The 26663-nt window shown below is 40.6% G+C and overlaps 1 protein-coding gene across 3 annotated transcripts in view; it reads left to right on the plus strand.

The window, feature by feature from the left end:
- SMAD4 (SMAD family member 4) overlaps positions 1-26663 on the plus strand; it is a 55111-nt gene that overhangs the window by 18218 nt on the left and 10230 nt on the right. For all 3 annotated transcript variants that reach the window (XM_084781041.1, XM_084781042.1, XM_084781043.1), the window contains exons 3-8: positions 1425-1599; positions 2272-2301; positions 13636-13848; positions 18164-18283; positions 18380-18496; positions 19844-19894. In XM_084781041.1, coding sequence (XP_084637167.1) covers positions 1425-1599; positions 2272-2301; positions 13636-13848; positions 18164-18283; positions 18380-18496; positions 19844-19894 — 706 coding nt within the window. The remainder of the gene's footprint in view (positions 1-1424; positions 1600-2271; positions 2302-13635; positions 13849-18163; positions 18284-18379; positions 18497-19843; positions 19895-26663) is intronic.

Below are 26663 nucleotides of genomic sequence, written 5' to 3' on the forward strand. Positions count from 1 at the left end.
CTCTAGTTATTTTGAGCTTTGAATTTCCCATCTATGAAAGAATAGTTATAGTCTGAAATTAGCAGTGGGGGTGGGAATGTGTGTGGGACTCTCAAACCTGTTTTTCTTACTGTATGCTCCAGACGTATCTCTTCTGTGACCTTAAAAGATGTGAAGATTTCTTTTATCTTGTAAATAAGCACGTCTGCAGGTAATGCACCTAGGCATCCCCTAATTCAGTCAGTTCTGACCCAGTCCACTTGGAGATGCCAGTCATAATCATCTGGTTGATAGGAGTTCCCACAGTCCCACCCACAGGCTCAGGTAGTTTACTCAGGCATCTCCCGTAACTGAGGACACCTTGCTTACCATTCTGAAGGGTGTGCAGAGGCTGCAGATGGAAAGCTGCGTAGGCAAAGTAACCCCCCAGGCCCTCTCCAGGTACACCCCCCCCCAGGCCCTCTCCAGGTACACCCCCCCCAGGCCCTCTCCAGGTACACCAGCCCCCCCCAGGCCCTCTCCAGGTACACCAGCCCCCCCAGGCCCTCTCCAGGTACACCAGCCCCCCCAGGCCCTCTCCAGGTACACCAGCCCCCCCCAGGCCCTCTCCAGGTACACCAGCCCCCCCAGGCCCTCTCCAGGTACACCAGCCCCCCCCAGGCCCTCTCCAGGTACACCAGCCCCCCCCAGGCCCTCTCCAGGTACACCAGCCCCCCCAGGCCCTCTCCAGGTACACCAGCCCCCCCAGGCCCTCTCCAGGTACACCAGCCCCCCCAGGCCCTCTCCAGGTACACCAGCCCCCCCAGGCCCTCTCCAGGTACACCAGCCACCAGGGTGGCCACATGGTCAGCTGTCCCGAAGCTCTCCAAACCATGTTCTGTGTTTCTTTTCTTTTTTCTTTTCCCCTCCTGCAGGTTTCATTACCTAGACACAATTTACGTCATTGTTTAGAATTGACTCTATATTTTAGCCCCTTTCCCTTCTATGAGGTTGTGGAGTGGGGCTAACGTTCTGCCATAGTCTTTCCTGAGATTGGCCCATTCTGATAATACTTGGAAGTTGTAGCCTTCAGTCTGCTCAGACCTTAGAAAAAAAGAGACTATTTTTAGAAGCCTAAGATTTTACTTGTATAAGCCAGGTGTGGTGGCACTCAGGAGGCAGAGGCAGGTGGATCGATGTGAGTTCGAGGCCAGCCTGGTCTACAAAGCGAGTCCAGGACTGCCAAGGCTACACAGAGAAACCCTGTCTTGAAAAATAAAACAAAACAACCCCCCCCAAAAGATTTTAGTTGTATATGAGAAAACACTAGTAAAGTCATGTGTGTTTTGCAGTGTCACAGATGCTCACTCTGTAGAATTTTAAAGAGTAAAGGAGAATATATATTTAGTCCCTTGTGTAATGTATAATGCATAACTGATATTAATAAATGATTGTTTCTTCCCCAGGTGGCTGGTCGGAAAGGATTTCCTCATGTGATCTATGCCCGTCTGTGGAGGTGGCCTGATCTACACAAGAATGAACTGAAACATGTTAAATATTGTCAGTATGCATTTGATCTAAAATGTGATAGTGTCTGTGTGAATCCATATCACTACGAGCGCGTTGTTTCGCCTGGAATTGGTGAGTTGACTGTCGTTACAGAGCCTTCATAGGAGTATAAGGAGCCTAGTAATATTTTTTTTCTAAGCTAAAACTTGTATTTGAGGACTGCTTAAGACTTCAAATAAAGTTAAAGAATCAGAATTCAAATTTAATTTAAGACCAGGCTGGTTGAGAGTAGCTATTCAGCCAAGGATTGATCCTCCTGCTTGCATCTTTTACGCACTGGAATTAGAGGTATACACCACCAGGCCTGGCTCAAGACTCAATTAATTTAAATGAAATGTAAATTCTTAAATTGGAACAAATTTGGTGGTTTTTTTACTTCTAAAACTGAGTATATAAAATTGATTCTTTCCCTACGTTCTACATTGTTGTTGAAAATAAGATGGGCTGGGCAGTGGTGGCGCACGCCTTTAATCCCAGCACTTGGGGAGGCAGAGGCAGGCGGATCGCTGTGAGTTCGAGGCCAGCCTGGTCTACAAAGTGAGTCTAGGACAGCCAAAGCTACACAGAGAGAAAAATAAGATGAGAGACATTGTAAATTTAATTGTACCCTACTTTTAGATTGAACTAGTTCATGAAGTTTTGTAATCTTTGACTTAAATTGATGTTCTACAACTTAAAATGTAATGGAAGATATGCTCATGATAATGATTTTGTTTTATTTTCTTTCCCTTTTAAAAAAATAAGATCTCTCAGGATTAACACTGCAGAGTAATGGTAAGTAACTGGTTTCTTGTAACTTTTTCTATTTTCTATTTTCTTTTAACAAGTTTTGTTTATTTTTTGTTCACAAACAAATGGTTTGTGTAGGAGCTAGTAAAACTAACAAAGAAATTGCTACTCTAAACATACAGATTTTGTGGGGGAAGTAAGCATAAACATTTAAAATTGATTTATTAAATTTATTTATTTTATTCATTTGAGTATTTTGCCTACATGTATGACAGTGTATTCTGTGTGCCTGGTGCCTGTGAAGGCTAGAAGGGGCATCAAGTCCCCTAAAATTAGAGTTACAGGCAGTTGTTAGGTACTCTTTCTGGAGTGCTGCCTCTTGAACCTGGGTCATCTAAAGGAGCAGCTAGTGCTCTTTTAGCTACTGAAACATCTCTGGAGCCCCTAATACTGGATTTAAATTGTCTTTGGCTCGGAGTTTGAACAGTCTGCCACTCATGACCTAAAGTTCTGTGTGATAGAGGAAGGCGTCAGGACACAAGTCTCATTAATGTTTAGCTTTAACTGGTTTTTAATTAACAAAGAAACCAGCTATTTGAAAGAAAATCAAATAGCCAGTGTAAGTAGGTATTGTCGAGTAACCATATAGTGTGTGAAAACTTGAAATTGTGTGTGCCCTATCTTTTTTGTTTTTGTTTTTTGTTTGTTTGTTTGTTTTTGTTTTTGTTTTTTGAGACAAGGTCTCTCTATGTAGCCTTGGCTGTTCTGGACTCACTTTGTAGACCAGGCTGGCCTTGAATTCACAGCGATCTGCCTGCCTTTGCCTCCCGAGTGCTGGGATTAAAGGCATGTGCCGCCACCACCGCCTGGTGTGTGCCCTATTTTATTAAAAAAAAAAAAAAACAGAACTATTTTAGTTTTCATTTCATTGTAATTTGCATTTATGAATGATAATATTGATATTTTAAATTTGTGCATATTACTATTTTGAAAAAATATTTCAGTGAAACACAAGGCTAACATTTTGAGGTCAGAAAATCTACTTGGTTTTAGTATATGTGAAAATGGAATTTTTTAAATCTTCAGCTCTAATAACTTAATAGGTTTATTAACAACCCAAAATCTCTTGAGAAAACCAATTTGTGGAGATGCTATGATATACAGCCACTGTCATCTTACAACAGTGAGCTCTGTTCTGCAGGTAGTAGTAATGTGGGTCTTCTTTTATTGTGTAGAATCTTAGAGATGGGCCAGTGATATCACCTAACTTAACAGTTTGGAAAAGGCTGGTTGGCATTAGTCTCTTTCCTCCCATATGCCTGGTAATAGAGGCTAATAGAGGCATGCTGTTACTTTGGTTTACAGGGTTCTGAGGACTGGGGTTGGTGGCAGTGGAAACCATGGTGGTCTGGGAACAGGAGCTTTAGGGTTGCTGAACGCTCTGCCTCTGCCAACTCAGGGCATCTTGTAAACAAACACCCTTCAGGTCGTCACCATTCTCTCTCCGTAGTTTCTGAGAACTGATGCGTTTACTCACTGGGATTAGGTTTAGGAAACTTCAGTGATAATTTCAGAATTTCAATATGGGTGGTTGTGAGGTTCCACATAGGGATTGTATGGGTTTGTATTCTTTCCTCTGGGACACTAAGGCTATAGTCAGCCTTGTGGGTCCCCCTAGTGGTAGTTTTGTCTTGCCTGGCTCATTTGCTTAGAAAACAGATTTTTTTTTTTCACATTTCATTTCATTATTTAAAGAAATAGTAATAGGCCAAGTAGTGAAAAGTAGAAAATGAAACATTACTTGTCAGCTGGGATTTGTGGTTGCCATTTCTAGCACGGCTCATCTCTTTCATGAAACTGACCATACTGGCCCATGTATTTTACAAATATTTAGTGAGTTTTTTATTGCCTGCTACTCTGCTAAGATTTAGGGATATTATGAAAACCATGGCATGTTTCTTTCATTCAGAGTTCAGAGTCTTTTGGAGGAAAGAAAAAGTTAGAGAGTAGCATGCTGTCAGGTGGCAGTGACGGAATGCCCAGTGCCTTAAGTTTATTCTTGGTCAGCTATGCAGAATGCATCCTTTACCTCTCTTGTGAAACTTTACAGTCTTACGACTGCCCTTAAAATATTCTTTAAAATAGCTAACAGTTACTGAGTGTTCATTGTATGTAAGGTGCTGAGTTCTTAAGTGATTTATGAGTATTTTAGTCAGTGTTCTATTGCTGTGAGGAGACAACATGACCACAGTAATTCTTATAAAAGAAAGCGTTTTACTTGGGGTTTGCTTATAGTTTCAGCATTAGTCCATTATCCTTATGGCGAGGTGCGTGGCACTATGCGGGCAGACGTGATAACTGAGGGTTCTACATCCAGATCCAAAGGCAGCAGGAAGAGAGAAAGACATTTTGGCCTGGTTTGAGCTTTTTTTTTTTTTTTTTTTTTTTCCAAGACAGGGTTTCTCTGTGTAGCCTTGGCTGTCCTGGACTCGCTTTGTAGACCAGGGTGGCCTCGAACTCACAGCGATCCACCTGCCTCTGCCTCCCGAGTGCTGGGATTAAAGGCGTGCGCCACCACGCCCGGCCTGGTTTGAGCTTTTGAAACCCCAAAGCCCCCCCTCAGTGACATTCTTCCTCAACAAGACCATCCCTGCTAATTCCTCTACAGAAGACCAGTCGTTCAGATATGTCACTCTGTGGGGTCCATTACTCCTCGTACACCACAGTGACTATCGGACCATTGTCCACTTAATCCTTTTCTGTGGTAGGTGAGGTTATCTTCGCTTCTCCTGACGAGACATGAGCCTGGAGATCAAGGAGCTTGCTCAGCTGGGAGTCAGAGTAATGTGGGTTCACTACAAAATATTAAACAGAAAAGTGTGTTTTTTTTTTTAACCCTCAGATTCCATGAAGTTAACCAACTTCTAGTATCTCAAGATACAGTGGCAAAGGAAAAGAACGAACTTAGTGGAGCAGTTGGACACCTCCACATGCCCATAAATAGTCTAAAGATTTCTAAGTGTGCCCCGGAAGAGAATTTCCTCTCTAGCAGCCACAGAGCTCAAGTTGTAGAAAAATCAAACCAAAGCCCTCATGATATGATTGGACTTAAAGCTAGGTGTAATGGCACACGCCTATAGTCCCAGCACTACAGAGATAGGTGTAGACTCGCCTGGTCTACAAAGCAACTTAAGGACAACCAAGGCTACCCAGAGAAACCACATCCAAACCAAAACAAAACAAAAAAGTAAGAAAGAGAAGGGGGGGGGTGGGAAAAAGGATTGGACTTGAAAGATAGAAGGGTGGTGATTCATACTACATTTTTCTTTTACTTTCCTGTTTGGCCTTGCAAAAGACAGATGGATCGTGGAGAATGACAGTTGACTATTGAAAACTTAATCAAATAGTGACTCTGATTGCAGCTGCTGTACCAGATGCGGTATCCTTACTTGAAGAGATTACGATATCTCCTGGTATATGGTATGCAGTTGTTGACCTAGCAAATGCCATTTTTCCAGAACCATCAGAAACAATTTGCTTTTAGTTTGCAAGGCCCCTAGTATGTAGACCTTGACAGTTTTACCTCAAGTATATATTAACTCTGCAGCCCTGTGTTCTAACCTCGTTAGAAAGGATCTTGATCATCTGTCTCTTCCACAGAATAGTATACTGGTCTGTTAGATTGATGCCATTATGGTGATTGGACCAAGTGAGCAGGAAGTAGCCACTGTTTAGGACTCATATGCACATCAGAGGATGGGAAATAAATACAACCACAATTTAAGGGCCTTCTACCTCAGTAAAATTCCTAGCTCAGTGGTGTGGGTCATGCAGAGATATTCTTTCTAAGATGAAGATTGTACCTGGCTGCTTCCTTCTACTACCAAGAAAGAAGCATAAAGTTTGGTGGGCCTATTTGGATTCTAGAGACAACACATTCCTTCTTTGGGTGTATTGTTTCGGTCAGTATACCAACTGATTCAGAAAACAACTAGCTTTGAGTAGGGCCTGGGATAGGAGAAGCTCTTCAACATGTCCAGGCTACTGTGCATGCTGCTCCACCACTTGGGTCATAGGATCCAGCAGACTTCATGGTGCTTGGTGTGTTGTCAGTGGAGGATGGGGCTGCTGTTCCGAGCCTTTGTCTCCTGTAGGTGAATCACAGAGAAGAAAGACCCTTGGGATTTTAGAGCAAGGCTTTCCCATCATTTTCAGACAACTATTCCTTTTTTGAGAGATAGCTCTTGTCTTTAGTAGAAACTGATATTTGATAGCCAGTTTTCTATGTTTAACAATGAGCTACAGTGTAAGCATGTGACCTGAGCTGCCTATCATGAGTTGGATATTATCAAGCCGTAAGTAGCATGTACACAGTAGCAGTTCATTATCAAATGGAAGTGTGCAGGTCCTGAGTAGGCTACATGAGGAAGTTTCCTAAATGCCTATGGTTTCTACTCCTGTTACAGTGTCTTCAGTTCTCAAGCATCTTCCTATAGACTCATGGAGTGTGCCTTATGATTGGCTGACTGAGAAAGGAAGGCTAGAGCCTGGTTTGCTTTTGGCCCTGCATGTTAATGTAGGCACCACCCAGGACAATCCTGAAAAACACAAGTGAAAAAACATCCTCACTGTGGCCAGAGTTTCAGATAGGACACATGGTTGTAATTTTGCTTTGAAGGAGAAATGGTCATAGCCAATGGTTTGATGGGATGGTCAGGGAGTTGGAAAGAACATGATTAGAAAATTGGTGAGAAAGACATTTGGAGAAGTATTGAGTTAATCTCTTTGAATGGGCAGCGTTTGTGAAGATACTTGGATGTGTGTGTCATATCTAATTGCACATCAAAAGGTGACTTCAGCAGTCAAGTAGATAGGACGAGTAGAAAGGCAGTTCTGTGGACAACCTTTCCCCATGCGTCTCTGTCATTGCCCACTGGGCCCATGAGCCAAGTGGCCATAGTGGCACAGATGGAGCTTATGTTTGGGTGAGACAATGTGAACTTTCACTCACCGAGGCTGACCTGGCTACAGCTGCTGCTGAGCACAGAGCTGCTCACATCAGAGGCCAACATTAAGCCCCAGATACAGCACTGATCCTTGGGTTGACAGCTTCATGGAAAGAGCAGCACTTTTATCAGTATTGGAATGGATACTTACTCTTCTGGGAATGGATTCCTGTTTCCAGCAATTTCAGCTTCTGCCAGCACCACCATCCATGGACATACAGAATGCCTGTTTGCCATCGGACAGTGGGCCCATGGCCGTGGAATCCACTGGTCTTATGCTCTCCACCATCAGAAGCAGTTGGCTTGGTAGAAGGATGGATCAGCATCAGCCTTTTGAAGACATAGTTATAGTACCAATTAGGTAGCAGAAGCCTAGAGGGCTGCAACAGGGCTTTACAGAGGTAGCATATGCTTTTAATCAGCATTCAGTATACGGTATGGCTTCTCCCATAGATGGGATTCATGGGTTCAGGACTTAAGGGGTGGAAAGGGAGTAACTCCACTTACTATCAGGCCTAGTGATCCACTAGGAAAAGTTTTATATTCTGTTCTGGAACCTTATGTTATACTAGAAATTTTGGTTCCAGAGTGGGAAGTGCTCCTGCCAGAAGATAAATACTCCGCTGTACCATAAGCCCAGGCCTCCTCCTGGACACTTTGGGTTTCTGATGTCTAAGAAAATCGTAACAGTGTTAGGAAGGGCAGTTGGTCCAGATTATGAAAAAGTGATTGGATTGCTTCTCCACAATGGAGGTAAGCAATATTATGTTTGGAATGCGTGGATCCTTCAGAGTGTCTCTTAAGTGCTACCGTGTCTGTAATAGAGTCAATGGGAAACTACAACAACCTAATCGGGAAGGATGACCAAGGGCACAGATTCTGCAGGAATGAAAGTGTGGGTCACTCCCCCAGGAAAAGAATAAAGACCTGCTGAGATGCTTTTGCTGAGTGTGGAGAAAATACAGAATGTGTAGTAAAGGAAGATAGTTATAGATACCAGCTAAGACTACATGGCTCGTTGGAGAAATGATGCTTATAACTGACATGGGTGTTTCTGTCATATTTTGTTAAGAATGTGTTTGCTCAGATATTTGTGTTTGCCAGATATTGTGGCTCAGGATTTTAATCCCAGTGCTCAGGAGGCAGAAAAGGAAGATCACTGTGAGTTCGAGGCCAGCCTGGTCTACAAAGTGATTCCAGGACAGCCAAGGATACACGGAGAAACCCTATCTTGAAAAACAAAGCCAGTCAACCAACCAACCAAAAACCAAATATTTGTTTTTTCTTTCCTGTCTTTTTTTTTTTTTTTTTTTTTTTTTTTTTTTTGAGACAGAGTCTCTCTGTGTTAGCCTTGGCTGTCCTGGACTCGCTTTGTAGTCCAGGCTGGCCTCGAACTCACAGTGATCTGCCTGCCTCTGCCTCCTGAGTGCTGGGATTAAAGGCGTGCACCACCACGCCCAGCTCCTGTCATTTCTTTATCCTGTAGTGGTAGTATCAGCTGAGATATTCTGAGATAATATCAGCACATAATCATATTTGATTATATTAAAAGTTCTTTAGGATTTTGTCACCTTTTCTAAAGTATATAATGTGCTCATGGTTGTAAGTGGATAGTTATGTCCCACTTACATCATGTTAGGCATAATTATGACCTAATTATTGTTTCTATTTGGAAATTAAGCATGACATAAGATGTGATTGTATGTCAGGTTGACAAGGGGAGAATGAAGGAAAGATAAACTTGCTTTTGTTATAATCCCAAGTGTGGAATGGAGAATGGTTTTGTGAGAGAACAGGTGATGCTAATCCACTAGAAGACAAGCCACCTCATGCGGGAGCTTGAGTGTTGCCAGCTGAAAAGATCCGTGAACAGACTCTGAAAGGAGATATATAAGTGAGCCAGAGACAAGAGGCAGGACTTTTGGAGACTTGGGATAGTTTTGGCTGTTCATCGTTCCACTTCGAGACACTCCTAGAGAGAACCGCTCGAGGGAAGGCTTTGGGGCTCCAGGCTCCTGTTGAGGTTTTGGGTTCTGGTTACTCCAGGTTCCAGCAGAAGAAATCCTGCTGATTACGCCAGGAGAATCGTTCCTTAGAACTGATATCCTTACGGTATTGTTATTGTATTCTTTAATCCTCTTTTCCTATTGTTTAGGTTAGTCAGGTTATAAGTGACATACACTCGGTTAATAAGTTTGTAATAAAGTATATTTGTTAAGAAAATTGAGCCTACAGTAGAAGACTTGCGTTAGCTATTCTTGATTGATTGCCAACTTGATTATATCTAGAATTAACTAAAAAAACAAGCAGCTAGGCTGGCAGCCGTTCCAAACTAACTTACTTCCTTTCCTTCCTCCCTCCCTCTTTCTCTCTCTCCCTCCTTCCTTCCTCCCCTTCCTTTATTTCTTCCTCCGTTTTAAAAAATTGATGGCAATTTTATTTTCTATGCATAAAAGTTCATGGAAAACCATTAGTAGCTCTATTAAAGAAAACTGAGCCTTTTAATTGAAATGCATAGTAAGTACACTTAATATACCATGTTCTAACCTACAACTTGAACACATCTAGCATGCTATTTAGTTTCAGTATAATGGATTTCAGACCAAGTATATGTTGCTATGTGCATCACAGGTAGATTATAGTTTATCATGGTCATCATTTCTTTGTCTTGCAAAATCTGTTACATCTTTCAGAGGAAGAGAAGTAAAAGACCAGTCAACATAACACTGTATTGCCAATAACACATCTGTATCAACAGTAGTTTTCTTGGCATGGCTTGAATGAATTTTAGCATAATCTAGAACTGTGGTCACATATCAGAAGGCACATTTCACCATCTGATTTATAACTCTGAGCTCATATTCTGTTATGTTTATATCCTTCAGGATTTGTGCCATCATCTATGCATGGTTGTCAGACTCCATGATAGAAGATGATCAGGCTTCTTGAACTACATCATCCACATTAATGTACTCCAGTTCTGGTCTCGATACAAGTTCTTTCCCTCGCATGGTTTTTCAAACCCATGGTGTACCAATGAGCAGTTTCTCATGTGCCTAAAGTCTGTTTTTTTTTTTTCCTTTTATGTTTGCCAAATCAGTTAAAGGACAAAATGCCTACTTTAGTTAATAATGTAGATGATGACTTAATACAGCTAATGAAAAGATCCAAAGCTTAATTTTCTCCCTTGTACATTTTTAACCCAGTCATACCCTTTGCGGTTCCATGAATAAGACCCACCCTTTCCCTGATGTGGTGGCATCTTTGGGCTCAGCCCTCAGATTTGTATGACAGGCTTGGGGTATTTTTCCCTTCGATTTAGTATCCTTGACTGAAGCAGGGCTGTTTCAGAAATGATTACTTCTAATGGTATAGACAGGATAGCAGCCTGTCTTGACCCTTTGTTAGCCTTTGATTGGATTCATCCAGTCCCTCTTGAATGTTGGAACTCCTGCTCTCTGTAATGGCACTCACCAGCTCAACTCAAGGAAAGCTTTGTGGTTCCCAGCCAAGTGGCTTGTAAGAAGTCTCTGAAAGCCCAGGATCAAGATCATGTTGTGGAGAATGGTTTCCTGTTGCCCGATGGGCTTCCTGTTGAGCCTGTGTAACTGTTCATAGCTGGGTTGAGGATAAACAAGACTGTTACAGTTCATAGCTTCATGTTGCTCTAGTGTCGATGTTACAGTCCTATGATGACCTTTATATGCTCATATTTGGAGAGCAGTTGGGCAACATCAGAGACAAGATGATTAATCCTTCCTCATAGTTTTGATATTTTGGATGAACAGCTACTTGTCTGGAAGTTGGCTCTTAAGTTCAGCTAACTCGGTGGTTAACATAATAAGACTGTGTTTCTGCTTGCTGATCTCTTACCATGTGGGTTGCATCATTGCTTCAAGTGAATCAAGCCTGTGTGAGATTGAGGAGAGGCATTGGATGACCTCATCAGACGGGGTGCCTGAGTGTGCTGTGCTTGTAGGCTGACTCAGCATCTTTAGTTTGATGATCATAAGAGATGTGATTTGAAGTGTATTTTCTCAGGTTTGTTTGACAGCAGTCTTATCTCATGGCATTAAGCATGAGACTGAACATGTGAACTCAAGTTTGCCTTTGAAGATATCCTCAATGATTCCCAGGGAGGTGGAATTCTTTCTCAGCAGGTGAAGGGGATAGAGACTTACTGTGTCTGGTGGAGGACCAAACTCAGTGCTGGGAAGTTTTTCCTTAATACTCTTCCTGATGAATTGGTGATCCTCAGAAGAAATCCTAAGATGCGGTCCCAGAAGGGCAGTCTAGGGGTCTTGATTAGTTTTTTTTTTCCCTCTGCCAGTTAAAGAATTAAAAGGCAGGAAAAATCAAGTGTAACAGGAGGCATTGAAGAAGCTCTTAATTCTGTAAACATTAGCAGACAGAGTCAGCAGGTCTAGAAAGGAAACACACGTACCAGATACATTAGAACAAAAGACCTGTTGCAAAGCAAGGGGGGGGGGGACTTGGCAAGCAAAAGTCCAAATTCCAGACTTCTATTTAAAAAAGTTTAGTCAACATATGAAGGGAAGAAAACTTTAGGAGGTTCAGCTATTGAAGGTAGACAGCAGGGCTGGAGAGATAGCTCAGTGGTTAAGAGCACTGCCTGCTCTTTGCTCTTTTAAAGGTCCTAAGTTCAATTCCCATCAACCACATGGTAGCTCACAGTGTGATCTTATGCTCTCTTGTGGCTTGCAGGTCTACATGCAGGCAGAGCACTGTATATGTAATAAGTAGTAAATCTTAAAAAAAAAAAAAAGAAAGAAAGAAAGTGGACAGCAGTTATCCTTCTGGATGTCAGTCACTCATGCGGTCTTCTCAGAACAGTTCCACCAAGTTCACAGCTGCCTCCTTTTGTATTAGCAATGCCAGTAGGGGTAAGAAATCTCAGTCATTTCATCAGCAAAACTCTTAAGTGTCCAAGAAAAGTCCAGAATTTTGTTAAGAGCATAATAAACTAAAAAACCTTAGCCACACTCAGCTTATGCTCTGAACAGGATCTTTGTTTTGTTACTATAATTTGTTCAACATTGGTATTTAGGGTCAACTTTTTAAATTTAAAATTCTGTTTTATATACAGTAATTTTTTTATTAATATTTCTTCTTTCCTAACTTTTTCCACACCGTACTCACCTTCCTACCTCATGTTTGTGCATGCCCCCTCCCATCACTCAAAAATAAATAAGTACCTGTAAAAAACCAGAGGTTTAAATAAACAACCATTAAGGCAGAAAAATACAAAAAACAAAAAGAACACAAAAACATGTAATCGATTTTGTGTTGGCCAGATACTCTTGGGCATGAGGCCTGCCCTGGAGTGTAGTTTACATTCCCACTGTAGGCCATTGGACAATTTTGTGTCTGCTTTTAGTGCTGGGAGTTTTGTTTGGTCTGAACTTGTGCAGGTCTTGGGTATGTTGCCAGTCTCTGGGTTTATATTTGTATTAGCCCTGTTGTTCCCGTGGAGTCATCGACCACCTCTGGCTTTTAAAATCTTCCCGCCCCCTCTTCAGTACGCTGAGCCTCGAGGGCAGGGTTTGATGCAGACGTCTCATTTAGGCCTGGGCACTCCAGAGCCTCACTCTGTACACACTGTGCAGTTGCGTGTCTCTAGCAGTTCTCACCAGTGCAAGAGAAGCGACTCTGATGAGGGCTGAGAGATGCATCCTCTTTGAGTACACCAGTTAAGGCATTGCTCTTCATGACCTGGACACTAGTTTTGCTCAGTAAAGTGTGGAAGATTTTAGTTACTGCGTGTTCTCATTTTTACGTAGATAAGAACTTTGAAAGGATAACAGTTGGGTGGCTTAGGATCTTCTTTGCCTACCTTCTGAATGCCAAACCACAGGCAAACTCCACACATTGGGCTTCAGTTTCACTTCTTAAAAGAACTTTTCAGTATAGAGCAATTTCAAACAATGTGCTAATTATAATCCTAGGTCCTGGCATTAAATACCTTTCAACTCGCGCTCATGTTCACATTGTGAAGTTCAGAAAGACAGAGCTAAGTATTTAGCCACAGCTTGCCTTGAATAAGTGCTCTTCATAGCTAAGCGAACATTTTGCTGGGCCTTGGGTTTACCTGTTTACATGATTATGTACTTCTACGTTTGTCAGGAAGCTAAAGAATATCTTTTCAAATTTCAGTGAGTCAAAGTAGCTATAGCTGATAAGATGTATGCCTTTCTGTAATATGAAAACTTCTGAATTTGAATTACTTATACTGTGGTTGATTTTTAAATACTGTGACATTACTTGTATATTGTCTTTGTGGAACTAGAAGAATATAAAAAGATAAATGTATGTTTTGTTGTTTTTTTTTTTTTTTTTTTTTTTTAATATGTAGCTCCACCAAGTATGCTAGTGAAGGATGAATACGTTCATGACTTTGAGGGACAGCCGTCCTTACCCACTGAAGGACATTCAATTCAAACCATCCAGCATCCACCAAGTAATCGTGCATCAACGGAGACATACAGCGCCCCAGCTCTGCTAGCCCCTTCGGAGTCCACTGCTACTAGTACTACCAACTTCCCCAACATTCCTGTGGCTTCTACAAGTGAGTGTTTCGGTTAGATGTAGTCGTAAGGTTTTCTAACCATTGAATATTTATGTCTAGTCACTGGAGCTGTTGTGGTCTTCCTGGTGCTGGGTGTGGTGTGGGGACCAACACGTGCTAGGTGGATTCTTATTCTTGAGCCATGCCACTTAGCCTGGAGGTAAGCATTTGTTAAACTGGTGCTTGAGTTCATTCTGGGGAAAAAGGTGTTTGTAATTTATTTAAAGTTTCTAATATTGATATGTAGTCAAATGTAATGACTTTGATTATAATCTTAAATTGAAGTCTAACATTATTTACTATTGCATGCATAAGAAGTTTCCTATATTTTTCATAGATTCTAGAGGAAATAATGAATAGTTGACAAATTTTATATAAATTTTTATTAATGTATATAAGTATGTAATTGTGTGTGTGCACATGTGGGCACAATGTGTTTGTGGACGTCAGAGGACAACTTTGTGGAACCATTTCTCTCCTTCCATCTTTTCATGGGTTCTAGGTACCAAGCTTCTGTATCAAGAACCTTTTACTATTGAGCTATCTCACTGGACCAACAAACAGCTTTCAACCAAGCTGTTTAGCAAAGTCTTTGTCAGTGCAATTGAAGCCTTTTTTGATTCTTTATTTTATCTGAGTGCTTAATTTTATAACCATCTTCTTAATTTTCTGTTGTGACTATTTGGAAAGAAAAGGCTCTTAAACTTGACTTGTTTTTAGTATTTATTGCCCCAGGTAGACATTCAAGTATTTTTAACCAGTTTCAGTATAAAACTAAAATCCAATCTTTGAAAAGGATTCTTGGGTAAAAGTGTTAGCTTTTGCACCATACCCACTGGTATCATAGGAGGTTTAGTCTATGTCCTGTTCTCTTTTCTTCCTTCCTCTTCTGTCTTTGTTTCTTGATCTTACCAGTTGTCATTAGGACCTTTCCCACGCTAGGCAAACCTTGATTGCTGAGCTACACCCCCAGCCTAGGTCAGGTTTCCTGGGAGACTGATGACGGCAGTGGAATCTGTTTTTTGTTTTTTTGTTTTTTTTACATTGTTATTTGCTTTTACAAAACCATGGGTTGAACAACTTCCTGCTTTGCAAAGTAGAGTTATTTGCTGTTTAAATTAAAAGAATTTTTTAAAAAGTTTATGATGTACATGTATGTGTGAGTGATGGTGCTCCTGCTGTGGTGTGTGTGTGTGAGTGATGGTGCTCCTGCTGTGGTGTGTGTGTGAGTGATGGTGCTCCTGCTGTGGTGTGTGTGTGTGTGAGTGATGGTGCTCCTGCTGTGGTGTGTGTGTGAGTGATGGTGCTCCTGCTGTGGTGTGTGTGTGAGTGATGGTGCTCCTGCTGTGGTGTGTGTGTGAGTGATGGTGCTCCTGCTGTGGTGTGTGTGTGAGTGATGGTGCTCCTGCTGTGGTGTGTGTGTGAGTGATGGTGCGCCTGCTGTGGTGTGTGTGTGTGTGTGTGTGAGTGATGGTGCTCCTGCTGTGGTGTGTGTGTGTGAGTGATGGTGCTCTTGCTGTGGTGTGTGTGTGTGTGTGAGTGATGGTGCTCTTGCTGTGGTGTGTGTGTGTGAGTGATGGTGCTCCTGCTGTGGTGTGTGTGTATGAGTGATGGTGCTCCTGCTGTGGTGTGTGTGTGAGTGATGGTGCTCCTGCTGTGGTGTGTGTGTGAGTGATGGTGCTCCTGCTGTGGTGTGTGTGTGAGTGATGGTGCACCTGCTGTGGTGTGTGCGCGCCTGCTGTGGTGTGTGTGTGAGTAATGGTGCTCCTGCTGTGGTGTGTGTGTGAGTGATGGTGCGCCTGCTGTGGTGTGTGTGTGAGTGATGGTGCTCCTGCTGTGGTGTGTGTGTGTGAGTGATGGTGCGCCTGCTGTGGTGTGTGTGTGTGAGTGATGGTGCGCCTGCTGTGGAGCACATGCAGGAGTTGAAGGACAACCTATGCTGTTGTCTTTTCTTTCCATTTTGTTTGAGTCAGGGTCTCTTGTTTGCAACTGCAGCTGCCAGGCTCGCTGTCTGGTAAGCTTCTGGGGATCCTTGGCTTCACCTCCTAGCAGGAATTATAGTACACACTGTTATCCAGCTTTATGTGCTTCTGGGGATTAGAACTCAGGGCCTCATGCTTGCGGAGCAGTGTTTTACCCACTGAGCCATCTTCCTAGCGCTAATTATTATTCTTATTTTTAATTTAAATGAGTTGATCCTTTTTTTGGTTCATAAGCGTTATGATTGAGTATTCACATCTTTGCCTGACGTGTGCCTCTCATTAAACCTTGTTACAACGTGGGTACATTATTCATCTGATGTGAAAAGAAAAGAAATTTTTTTAATGAATTATGGAGCATGTGAGTAGTATGAATTGCTTTTGATTATTAAGAACATTGTTTGTAAACCTATATTGGCAATAGGTTGTTGATTGATATGGATTGATATTTTGTTACTACCGAAGAGACTCCTAGTTATCTATGTTAGTATCAATTAGACTCAACATTGAACTTTTAATCTTTGGGATAAATAGGAGGTTTGTTTCAGTAGTCACAATCTTAGCACAGATAATTTGTGTGCACATTTGACATATATGTGTATGTATATACCTTTTTGGGTGGGGAGGGGGTTGAGACAACATTTCACTCCATAAGCCAGGCCATCTTTGGACTCCTGATTTCCATGACTCAGCCCTTGAAATGCTAGGACAACATGTATGCAGCCTGCCACCCTAGCTTGCATCTCTGGCTTACCAATGTATTTTTATTTACTCATTTGGAGTGTGGTTGACAGAAATAATAGAGATGAAGAAAAATTAGATGACATCAGCTTACCTGTAGATCACTGCTGGGGCGCAGGCATGAGCTTCTTTTATATTCTCTGGGGATTGAACTTTGTTCAAGAATTTCCAGAGTGACTTCATCTTGACATTTTTTCCTCCCCTCCATGCAGCAAGAGTTGTGCTTGCCAGAAAAAGATGTGAATGAAATATATCCAATTCTGTCTTAGTAGTTTTTAAAGTACATGTTTATAGTTGAAATATATATTGTAGATTTTAGAACATGTGGTAAAAAGTTTTTTCTCATTTCTAAAAAGATATATTGATAGTACTAAAAGAAAAGAAATAGACAAATAGAAGAATTGAAAGGCTGTTTAGATGAGCTGGTTGTATATTGTGTCTGTGTCACCCACTGTGATGGTAAGACTCACTGTTGATGAGTGTAGGGGTTTGCAGGTCTTGGTTTTAAGGAATTACACTGTGGAGGGAGAAATAGGCCTTGTTTTTGTTTTGTTGTTGTCATTTATTTTATTTTATTTTTTATTTTTTTGGAGACAAGCAACTTGCCATCATGGCTCAGCTGGCGTTGAATCCTCTTGCTTAGGTTTCTTTTGGCTGGGATTATAGCCGGACCACTATGCTTGGCAGATGGATTGCAGTGACTTTTAGTTTCTTTATCTGATTGCACTCCATTTATGAGAAAAGAAAAATGGTGTCAGTGACAAATAGCAGTAAGTTATATGTCATTTAGTGTCTTCCAAATGGGATAAACGTGACTTAATGCTTGCTTTGAACAAATATGCTTTTTCACTTACAAAATGAAACTTTAAAATGACAGATAATAAAACATGAAACATATTTTGAGCAGAATGGGAGCCAAATGAAACTATTTTCTTGGTGTATTACAGAGGGAGCAACTAATTTAATATAAATCTGGGTGTATAGTGACATTCTTAATGTAATTCTGATTTTTAAAAGTGGACATGAAAAAGTTTCGAATTTGACTGATAGGGTTTCTATCGGCTGTTTTACTAAATGCTGTATTGGTTTGGTGTGGAGCTAGTTGTTATGTTTTGTTTTGTTTTCTGTTAAGTTTCTCGCCTTTGCCATCCTATTCCATTTAAACACTTGCCTCCTGTGCTTCCTGTTGTTGTTAAACACCACTGTCCTGCCATTACCAGCACCATGATATGTGCCATGATAATTCACTTTCTGTTATCAACATTTTCTTGCCTGGGTTTTGGAGATCCAAATCAGGGAAGTCCGGAGTGGTCTGGGTTGAAATGCTGTGCTTCTCAGCATTGGAAGAGGATCTGTGAAGAAATAGGCATGAGTGTTAGGAAGGTAGTGCTTAAGAAAGGGACATTTTGAACAACTTCTGAAGGTTGTATAGATGCTTTTAGTTTTTTTTTTTTATTTGATAGGTAACTGGTGAGTTCCCCTTGACCCACTTTTAGAGTTGTGAATTACCAGATATAATTAGCCCTTCATTTTTGTATAAAAGCATAACATTGCATCTACACATGTGCTGTGTTAATGTCTTCTTGTTTCTCTAGGTCAGCCGGCCAGTATCCTGGCAGGCAGCCATAGTGAAGGACTGTTGCCGATAGCTTCAGGGCCGCCGCCAGGGCAGCAGCAGAACGGGTTTACTGGTCAGCCAGCTACTTACCATCATAGTACGTACATGCTTTTCAAAACCTTGTAAATAGTTGAGAAAATAAATAGGCAGCCTTTACAAAAGCAAATTAATGCATATGGGCCTTAATTTTTAGACAGCACTACCACCTGGACTGGAAGTAGGACTGCACCATACACACCTAACTTGCCTCACCACCAAAACGGCCATCTTCAGCACCACCCGCCTATGCCGCCCCATCCCGGACATTACTGTAAGCTCTCTTTTCATTGGAAGCAGGCCTTTTTCTTTTCTAGCTAGGACTTTGATTTCTATTTTCTTAAGAAAAATGGTTTTGCATCTTTTATTCATCTTTTAATTTAATTTTATTAGATGATTAGTGCCTTTTACTTTTTCAATATTATTTATAAACAGTTCCTTTAATAGTTATCATAACTTTGTTTTGTACCAATGTTCACTAAGTACATTCATTCCTCTGTTGCTGATGGTTCATCAACACCACATTGATTTCCATTCGTTTGTTTGCTTTATATGTGTTTTTAGGTCATGTGTGTATACCACCCACAGTCGACTTAAGCCCTTGAGTACTCTGATCTCAAGGTTTCCCTCACCATAGAGTCAGTGTCATAGATACTATAGATACCTATTAATACTCCATAAAGGAGTCATGGGAAGGGTACACTATAGACAGTCCACATTCAGACAGAATAGGAACATTACTCATTTGAGTTTAAAATCACAAGTGTAGGGATGGAGGGAAAATAATCAAGGATATAAATCTTCCATGAATATGAAATCTCTTTCCCTCTCATTTTAAGAGTAATAGTACCAAAAATATAGGGAAGTACAAAAGGCATAACTAATACAACTACTTAGAATCTTATAACTGAGGCATATTACTTCAGCATTATTCCTTCCAGTCATATAACTGGGTGTGTGTGTGTGTGTGACATGTATATACGGGGAGGGTCATGCTATGTACGTATTGTTAATATCAGTTAGGTTACTATCTTAACATGTGTTCAGAGAGTGTGATTTCTAGTGGCTGCCTAGACCAGTGTGTACAATAGTAGGTTTGTTCTATGATCGCTGGTCACTTGTTTAAACTTATTAAGCTTCAAGGGTTGTAATTTTGTCTGCTTGAAGCAATATTGTAAGAAGTCTATGTAGTAAATCTGTGACTTTTTAGCACAATGTGTTAAGGAATAAGCTTTCAATTATGATAGCTACTGTTCTATTATATAAATGTTCCTAACTTAATAAACATAAGCACTTACTTTAGAAAGGTTAGCACTTTAAGTGCATCATAAATTATACTATTGTTACATGAATAATTAATTTATAATCTGTATTAAGTATTGCCTGTATAGCTAGCTGTAAATTATTAAATAGCATTTATCAGATAACACTACGGTTAGCTGTTAATATCACAAAAAAAATTCAGGAAATAAAGCTTGTAAATTCTTGGGCATGGCATAAACTTGATCTAAGCAAGTTTTAATATTTATATTTATGATATTTATATTTAAGGTTTATTAAAAGTTTTAACATTGGAAAACTTTTAATAAATAAAATGGGGTTTTTATTATGTTTTCTTTAGGGCCAGTTCACAATGAACTTGCATTCCAGCCTCCCATTTCTAATCATCCTGGTAAGTATATTTCCATATTGATTTCCTGTGTGTTTATTTTTGTTTATCTTTATATTAGATTACTTTTTTAAATATGAAAGTTACTCTCCTAGTCCATGTACAGTATATCAGTGACACTGTTCTTTGACAGCTGTATGCCTCCTGTATATAGATTTTTATTAGAATAATTGGTATGTGTGCTCCTGTCGATTATATTACACAGGAATGAAACTCAGACAGCGTAATAGTGACTGTGACTTAATGAGCAGTTTAAGAGTCGCTGATAGTCACTCATAGACTATATTTTAAAATTAGATACTAAGTACAGAATTGCCAGATCTTGGCATTGCATACATAAATGTGCAGCAGACTGGAACTAAGCGTAAGGAAAACAACTTCAATACTATAACTTAAAAATCTAGGGAAGCAGCTAGTGAGATGGCTCTGTGGCTGAAGGTAGGTGTTCGTGCCAAGTCTGGTAAGACGGAGAGACAGACTTCCACAAGTTGTTCTCTGACCTCCGTGTATGTATGTGTGCAAGTGTGTATACACTAAATGTAATTAAAATGTCAGAAGAATAGTAAGTAGATGCTGAAAACAGAAATAATCTGTTTTATAAGAAAGGTACAAATTGTCTAACTGAAATTCAGAAAACATTAAGTTAAATTTGTAGGAGCAGGGAAAAAGAAAAACCCTGAAAGCTTGAGATGCCAAAGGCCTTCTCTAACAAGCAGTAGGAGCCCAAGATTTTCTAATTCCTTTTTTTTTTTTTTTTTAATAAGGTTTCTCTGTAGCCTTGATTCTCCTGGACTCACTTTGTAAACCAGACTAGCCTCAAACTCACAGAGATCTGCCTGCGTTTGCCTCCCAGAGTGCTGGGATTACAGGAGTATGCCACGTGCCCCTGGCTCTAATTCTGTTTATAACTGATTTTCTTCACGTGAGAAGATGCACTTACAGTTAGTTGCCTCTTAGTGTTTGCAGGGTTCTGTTCCGAGGACTCCCTTGGATACCCAGTTCTAAAGATACTCAAGTACTTTATATAATAAAGACCATGTAGCATTTATTCTCATGATTTACGCATGCCTTTTAGTATATTACTGCAAATATGACATCATTTTACATAAGACACTTGAAGCTTCTGCAGATTTTGGTGCTTGCTGGTTCTTCTAGAACCACCCTTTGTGGACGTAGGATAACTATATGTTTTCAGTAAAGACCTGAAAAATACAGCTACAATGACCCTCGACTCTCTTAAGTGAAAGATAACTTACAGTTCTAAAGAGTTGTATAAATGGGGTTTTGTTATTTATGTTGACCTCAAGTTTTTTTCTAGCTCCTTAAAAGTGATTGGATAGAAGATCTTTGTGTTAACAGCATTTCTCATATAGAGATTAACCTACCTCCTAGATCAAGAGACAAAATGACTTTATTGACACCAGTCGTAATAGGCGTAGTTCTTTTTTTCTTTTTCTTTTTTTGGTTTTACGAGACAGGGTTTCTCTGTGTACCCTTGGCTGTCCTAAAACTCACTCGGTAGACCAGCCTGGTCTCAAACTCAGAGATCTGCCTTCCTCTGCCTCCCAAGTGCTGGGATTAAAGGCCTGTGCCATCGTGCCTGGCTGTAGATGTAATTCTTAATGAACATATACTGCAATAATTTCATTTTGGAAACATTGTATCAAGATCTTAGTTTATGTTTAGATAAATATATTTTAAGGAGAAAATGAGAGGTGCAAGAATGAGACTCTTGCTGGCTCTGGGGCAGCATTGTTGAGAGTCAGTACTGGCTTATGTGCTTTGTGGGCCTCAGGGTTTGATGTATTCAGGAGGAGACGGTCTGCAGGAGTAAGGACTGCCTGGTTCTGATGAAAGACGTAATACTGAGTGGAATGTGTGGCGGGATAGATAATGGCGGGTTATTTGCTTCATTCTTCTCTCAGTAGAAAGGGTGATGAGGCCAAATAGCCCCTACTGTTTAGAGAATAGTATTGAGCACATGAGGGTACCTCTGCAGCAGCCTGTTCTTTAGTAGAGCACAGAAGGGGCTTAATGGTCAGTGCATCCTAAAGGGACTTCTGTCCAGCTATTGCAGAGGATTAGTTCTGCGACGATACGAGTTTAGACCTCAAGTCACTGTGGCCAGTGCCATCCCTGGGTTGCTGGTCCTGGGTGCTGAAAGAGGAACATGCCAGCTAGTAGTGTCTCTCCATGGGCTCCACTTCAGTTCCTGACGTCAGCTAGCCTTGACTTTCCCCGGGGATGGATTGTGACTTGACATTTGCAAGATGAGATAAACCCTGTTCTCCCCAAGGTGCTTTTGGTTATGGTCTGTTATCACAGCAGTAAAACCCCTGAGACAAAAAGATACACAAAGGTGTAGGATCAGGAGGCAAGAAACGTTGAGAACATTCTGAATGCTAGATTTATCACCTCACTCTCACTGCCCATGTCTGTTTCCCTGCTGCTGGCCACACCCAGTTACAGCAACCAGCACACACATCCACTTTCCTTACTGAACAAATAGAAATGAAACCAGTTAAGTACTCTTCTTCCCTTATGTAGCCTTGGCTGTCTTGGAACTAACTAACAGGCTGCCTCAGTTCACAGAGATCCACCTCTCTCTGTGTGCACCACCAACCCCTACCTAAATATTCTTCAGAAGGTCAATTATTTGTTTTAAAACACTGATGGATTGAACTTTACCAACTTTGGGTGTGTTTCAAGAGTGCTTGTTCAGTGCTCATAGAAGATGTTCAGGGCATCACATTCAGATCTGAGTAATAACGAGAGGAATTAATTCAGTGAGTCCATTAGGTCTCTGTCCAGGTGGGTATTACCTTACTTTTATTTCAGAAATTAAAGATAATATTTTGGAGAGATTTATTTTCCATTATAATTGAGCAATATTTGTAAAACCAGTGCTTTATGATCCACTCCCCTTTTACCAACAATATTTAGCTGAGTTCTTATATTGTAAAACCCAAACCAAAACAACCTCCAAAATGAGGGGATGGATGTCTCCTTTACAGCTGGTTTTCCTGGCTGTTGTGATACGCTGCCCATGTACTTCATGGGGTTGGTTTTGTTGACTTGGCAAAGGCTCGTCACAGAGACCAAGTTCACGCCCAGTGTGAGCGCCTTTGAGCTGCGCTGCAGCACCCACTTGCTCTCTGGACTGATACTCCCCGCAGCCTCTTGTTCACGTTGGTCCTGAGAGGCTGCGGAGGTATCTGTCATTATCTGCCGTTTGGACCTTGAGGCAAAATTGCAAAAATATGCAAAAAAGCTTAAAGGACATTTTCTATTAGCTTTCCATAGTTTTAAAATAAAACCTTTCCTTCTGGGTGCTGATAATGAAGAAGCTTTTCGTGTCGTAGCCAACACTGTCAAGCTCTCTCCCACTGTAGCCTGTGTCTTTACAAATAAAACTCTCTCCCTTCTACTTTCTTAGGTCTTGGGTTTCCATTTCTGGTCTATGGTGTAACCCAGTACAACTTAGGCTTCATTCTTAACCCGTCTAAACTCTTTCCAGCTCTTAGCAGGTCAGTCTGTGTCACCCCGTGGAAAGCTGCAGTCTCTACAGGCATCGCCGCTGTGTGGTGTCTGGGAATTAGGCAGGAACGTGGTCAGAGGGGAGTAATGGAAGGGTGGTGCATTTGCAGATACTTCAGTGGATAATGATAAAAGTTTAGTTTTCTTAAACATGGAGGCTACAAAACTTTTTATTGTTTGAGTTGGCTTTGGCCTAAAGTTAAGCTTTGGCATTCAGTGGAAGCTGGGAAATACATTGTAATTGGAAGCCCCACCCTTAGCATTGTATTTATTTTGTAGCTACATTTTTGTTTTTATACTGTTTACTCAGAGATCTTGTAAGTGGTATTAGTTTTTATTATTGTTAGAAATTTGGGTAATTTTTAAGTGGCTTCAATTCTGGCTTCAGTTAGTTTACCTGCTTCTTGTTTGCTGGTTGCTACTGTCCCTAACATAATCTGATGCCTTCAGTAAAGGTTTTACTGTTGGGGGCTGGTGAGACGGTCAGCAGCTGGGAGCAGTGGCTGCTCACCTGAAGAGCCTGGGTTTGACTCTCAGTACCCATGTAGCAGCTCACAACCATTTACAGCTGTAGTCAGGGGAACGGGGATTCTGTTCCGGCCTCTTTGGGTTCTGCACACATGTGGTACACATACATATATGTAGACAAACATATTCACAAAATAAAAAAAATAATCTTTTTAAAAAGTTTTTTTAGCTATAGAAAATAATTTCACAAATATTTCAAAACTAGTGTTTAAGCAATCATTTAGATATATTTTATATGTCCTAAACAAATATATTTAAAGACTCGTATTTCCAGCTGGGTGGTAGCACAAATCCTCAGTCCCAGCACTGGGGAGGCAGAGGCAGGCGGATCTCTGGAGTTCGAGGCTAGCTTGGTCTACAGAGTGAGTTCCAGGACAGTCAAGGCTACACGGAGAAACCCTGTTTCAAAAAAAGAAGAAGAAGAAGAAAGAAGGAAGAGTTATATTTGCAATGAATTGATTGGATTGATATTACAAAGTATTTAAACATTTTGAGTCATTTACTTCCCCCCACCCCCATCCCATCCTCCCCTTTTTTGTGTTTTAGACACAGTCTTCTTGTATAGCCTGGAACTAGCTGGTCCAGGCCGGCCTCACTCACAGTCCTCATGTGTTACCTCCCCGAGTGCTGGCTTCACAGACATGCCTTCATGTGGCCTAGTGACCCCTCACTGGGCATGGCTTTGTTGCTAGACAGAGTTCCGCAAAGCAGTTAGGTACGTTATGTATTAGCTGCTTCTCTTTTTTAAAAAAACTTTTTTTACATATACATTTATATTAGTACACACATGTATATAATAAACTGCATACAGCAAGAAGAACCATAAAACAATCAGGAACTATATAAATGTTATATTTGTAGTGTTTTGGCTATTTGTATTTGGCAACCTTGAAGAAAACATCTTTCCTATTTGGTAAGTCTAAAATTCTGATTGTAAATCACTATTCTATCTAATCTCTACCAACTTAAAACATCTTAACCCCTAAACAACTAAGCTTAATTGTAAAGTTAAACTATCTGGTCTTCAACCCCATCAGTCTTGACAAGGAATACAATTAATTACCTGAGTAAACTGGAAGTACAGGTTAGCAGCTTCCAAAGTGAAAAAAAAATGACAGAGACAATTTGCTACCTGAAAAGTCTAGCTGCTTCCTTCTCTTGTTGTCATGGCAATACCTGAAGAGAGCAAGTGAAGGAAGAAAGGGTTCGTTTTGGCTCATAGTTTGAGACTATAGATGACCATTGCAGAGAAGTGATGTTGGTGTCTCTTTCCTGGTGACTGCTGCTGTTACTTGCCTGTGACTTCAAGTTCATGTCTTTCTGTTGTTGTTGTCCAACTGCATGTTTTTCATATTTCCTACGGCATGTTTGCTCTTTTACTATAGACCTGGATGAGAAGTGTGAGCAGTAACTGTGATACTTTTCTGAGATTATTTCACACGCACCCATTACTTTTATGTTTGGCCTCACTGAAGTTTTGATTCAGATTATACAGATTTTATAACACATTGTGGTACAAATAGGGCTTCTCATTCAGGTCTTGAGTTTTTAGGTAGAATGTCCCTCAGCTTTCTGAGATGGAGTGCTCCTCTAGCCGTCTTCTGTCCTATAATGTTTCCCCTTTCCCCTCCTCCACTGCCTGTCTTCCTCTTCCTCTCCCTAATTCTCTTAGCAGTGTCGCTCATGTTCATCTGCTCATTTGCCCCTGTACCTGTGTGAGGAATCTCTGTGAGACTGTAAACTCTCTTGTTTGCTTGTTTTGTATATACTACCAAAAATTCCTAGATGTTCTATATGTATCTATTAAATAAATTATAAAAGGAAAACCAAACAAATTACATGTATATGAACTTTCTTTAATAATGCAAACAAAATCAGAAATAGTTCACTGTTTATATTGGCAATCCAAAGGAAGCATTGTCTTTTTCTTCTGTCCCACCTCTAGCTAGTCATTTAAAATGTTCAGAGCTAAAATTGTGCTAGTTGACTCACTAAAATAACTTCTAAAAATATACCTTACTGTTTATGTACATTAGGCAAATGACCTTTTTTGATAGACAGTTAATAATATCTGTGTAAAATAAGTGCATAATAAGTATAAATGTAAGCAGGAATATGTTGGCTGATTTATAACTTTATTCTAATTAGGAGTCTGTAATAACATACCATAGACCATGCCTTAGGCTTGGTGTACTTTTTAAAATTGAAAATTCAGACAACTTATAAGTAAAAAAAATATACATTTAATAAAAAAATAAAGAAAAGAAAATTTAGACAACAGATGTGCAATCACATGAACTGTCATGATAGAACATTTTATTTTAGAGCCCTGTCTGTCTGTCTGTCTGCCTGTCTATGTTATCTACCTATCTAATCTATTTATTTTGATTTTTGGGACAGGGTTTCTCTGTGTAGCCCTGGCTGTTCTGGAGCTCACTCTGTAGACCAGGCCTACCTCATTGAGATCTGCCTGCCTCTACCTCTGCCTCTACCCCCCACCCCCAAGTGCTTGAATTAAAGGTATTTGCCACCACCACCTGGCTAGAATCTGATTTCTCATGTTCTTTAAATTCTCCGTTGACTTGGCCCTTGGAGTGTCAGGGTAGAAGTACTGCAAATAAGATAGGGAACCACTACTTTTAAAGTGTATTACATTGTCGTAGTACAGGTTTTTGTGTGCTTCATTACCCCTTCATCCCTTCATCCT

The sequence above is a fragment of the Acomys minous genome (genome assembly GCF_964271855.1).
Source record: "Acomys minous genome assembly, chromosome: 4".
Classification (NCBI taxonomy): domain Eukaryota; kingdom Metazoa; phylum Chordata; class Mammalia; order Rodentia; family Muridae; genus Acomys; species Acomys minous.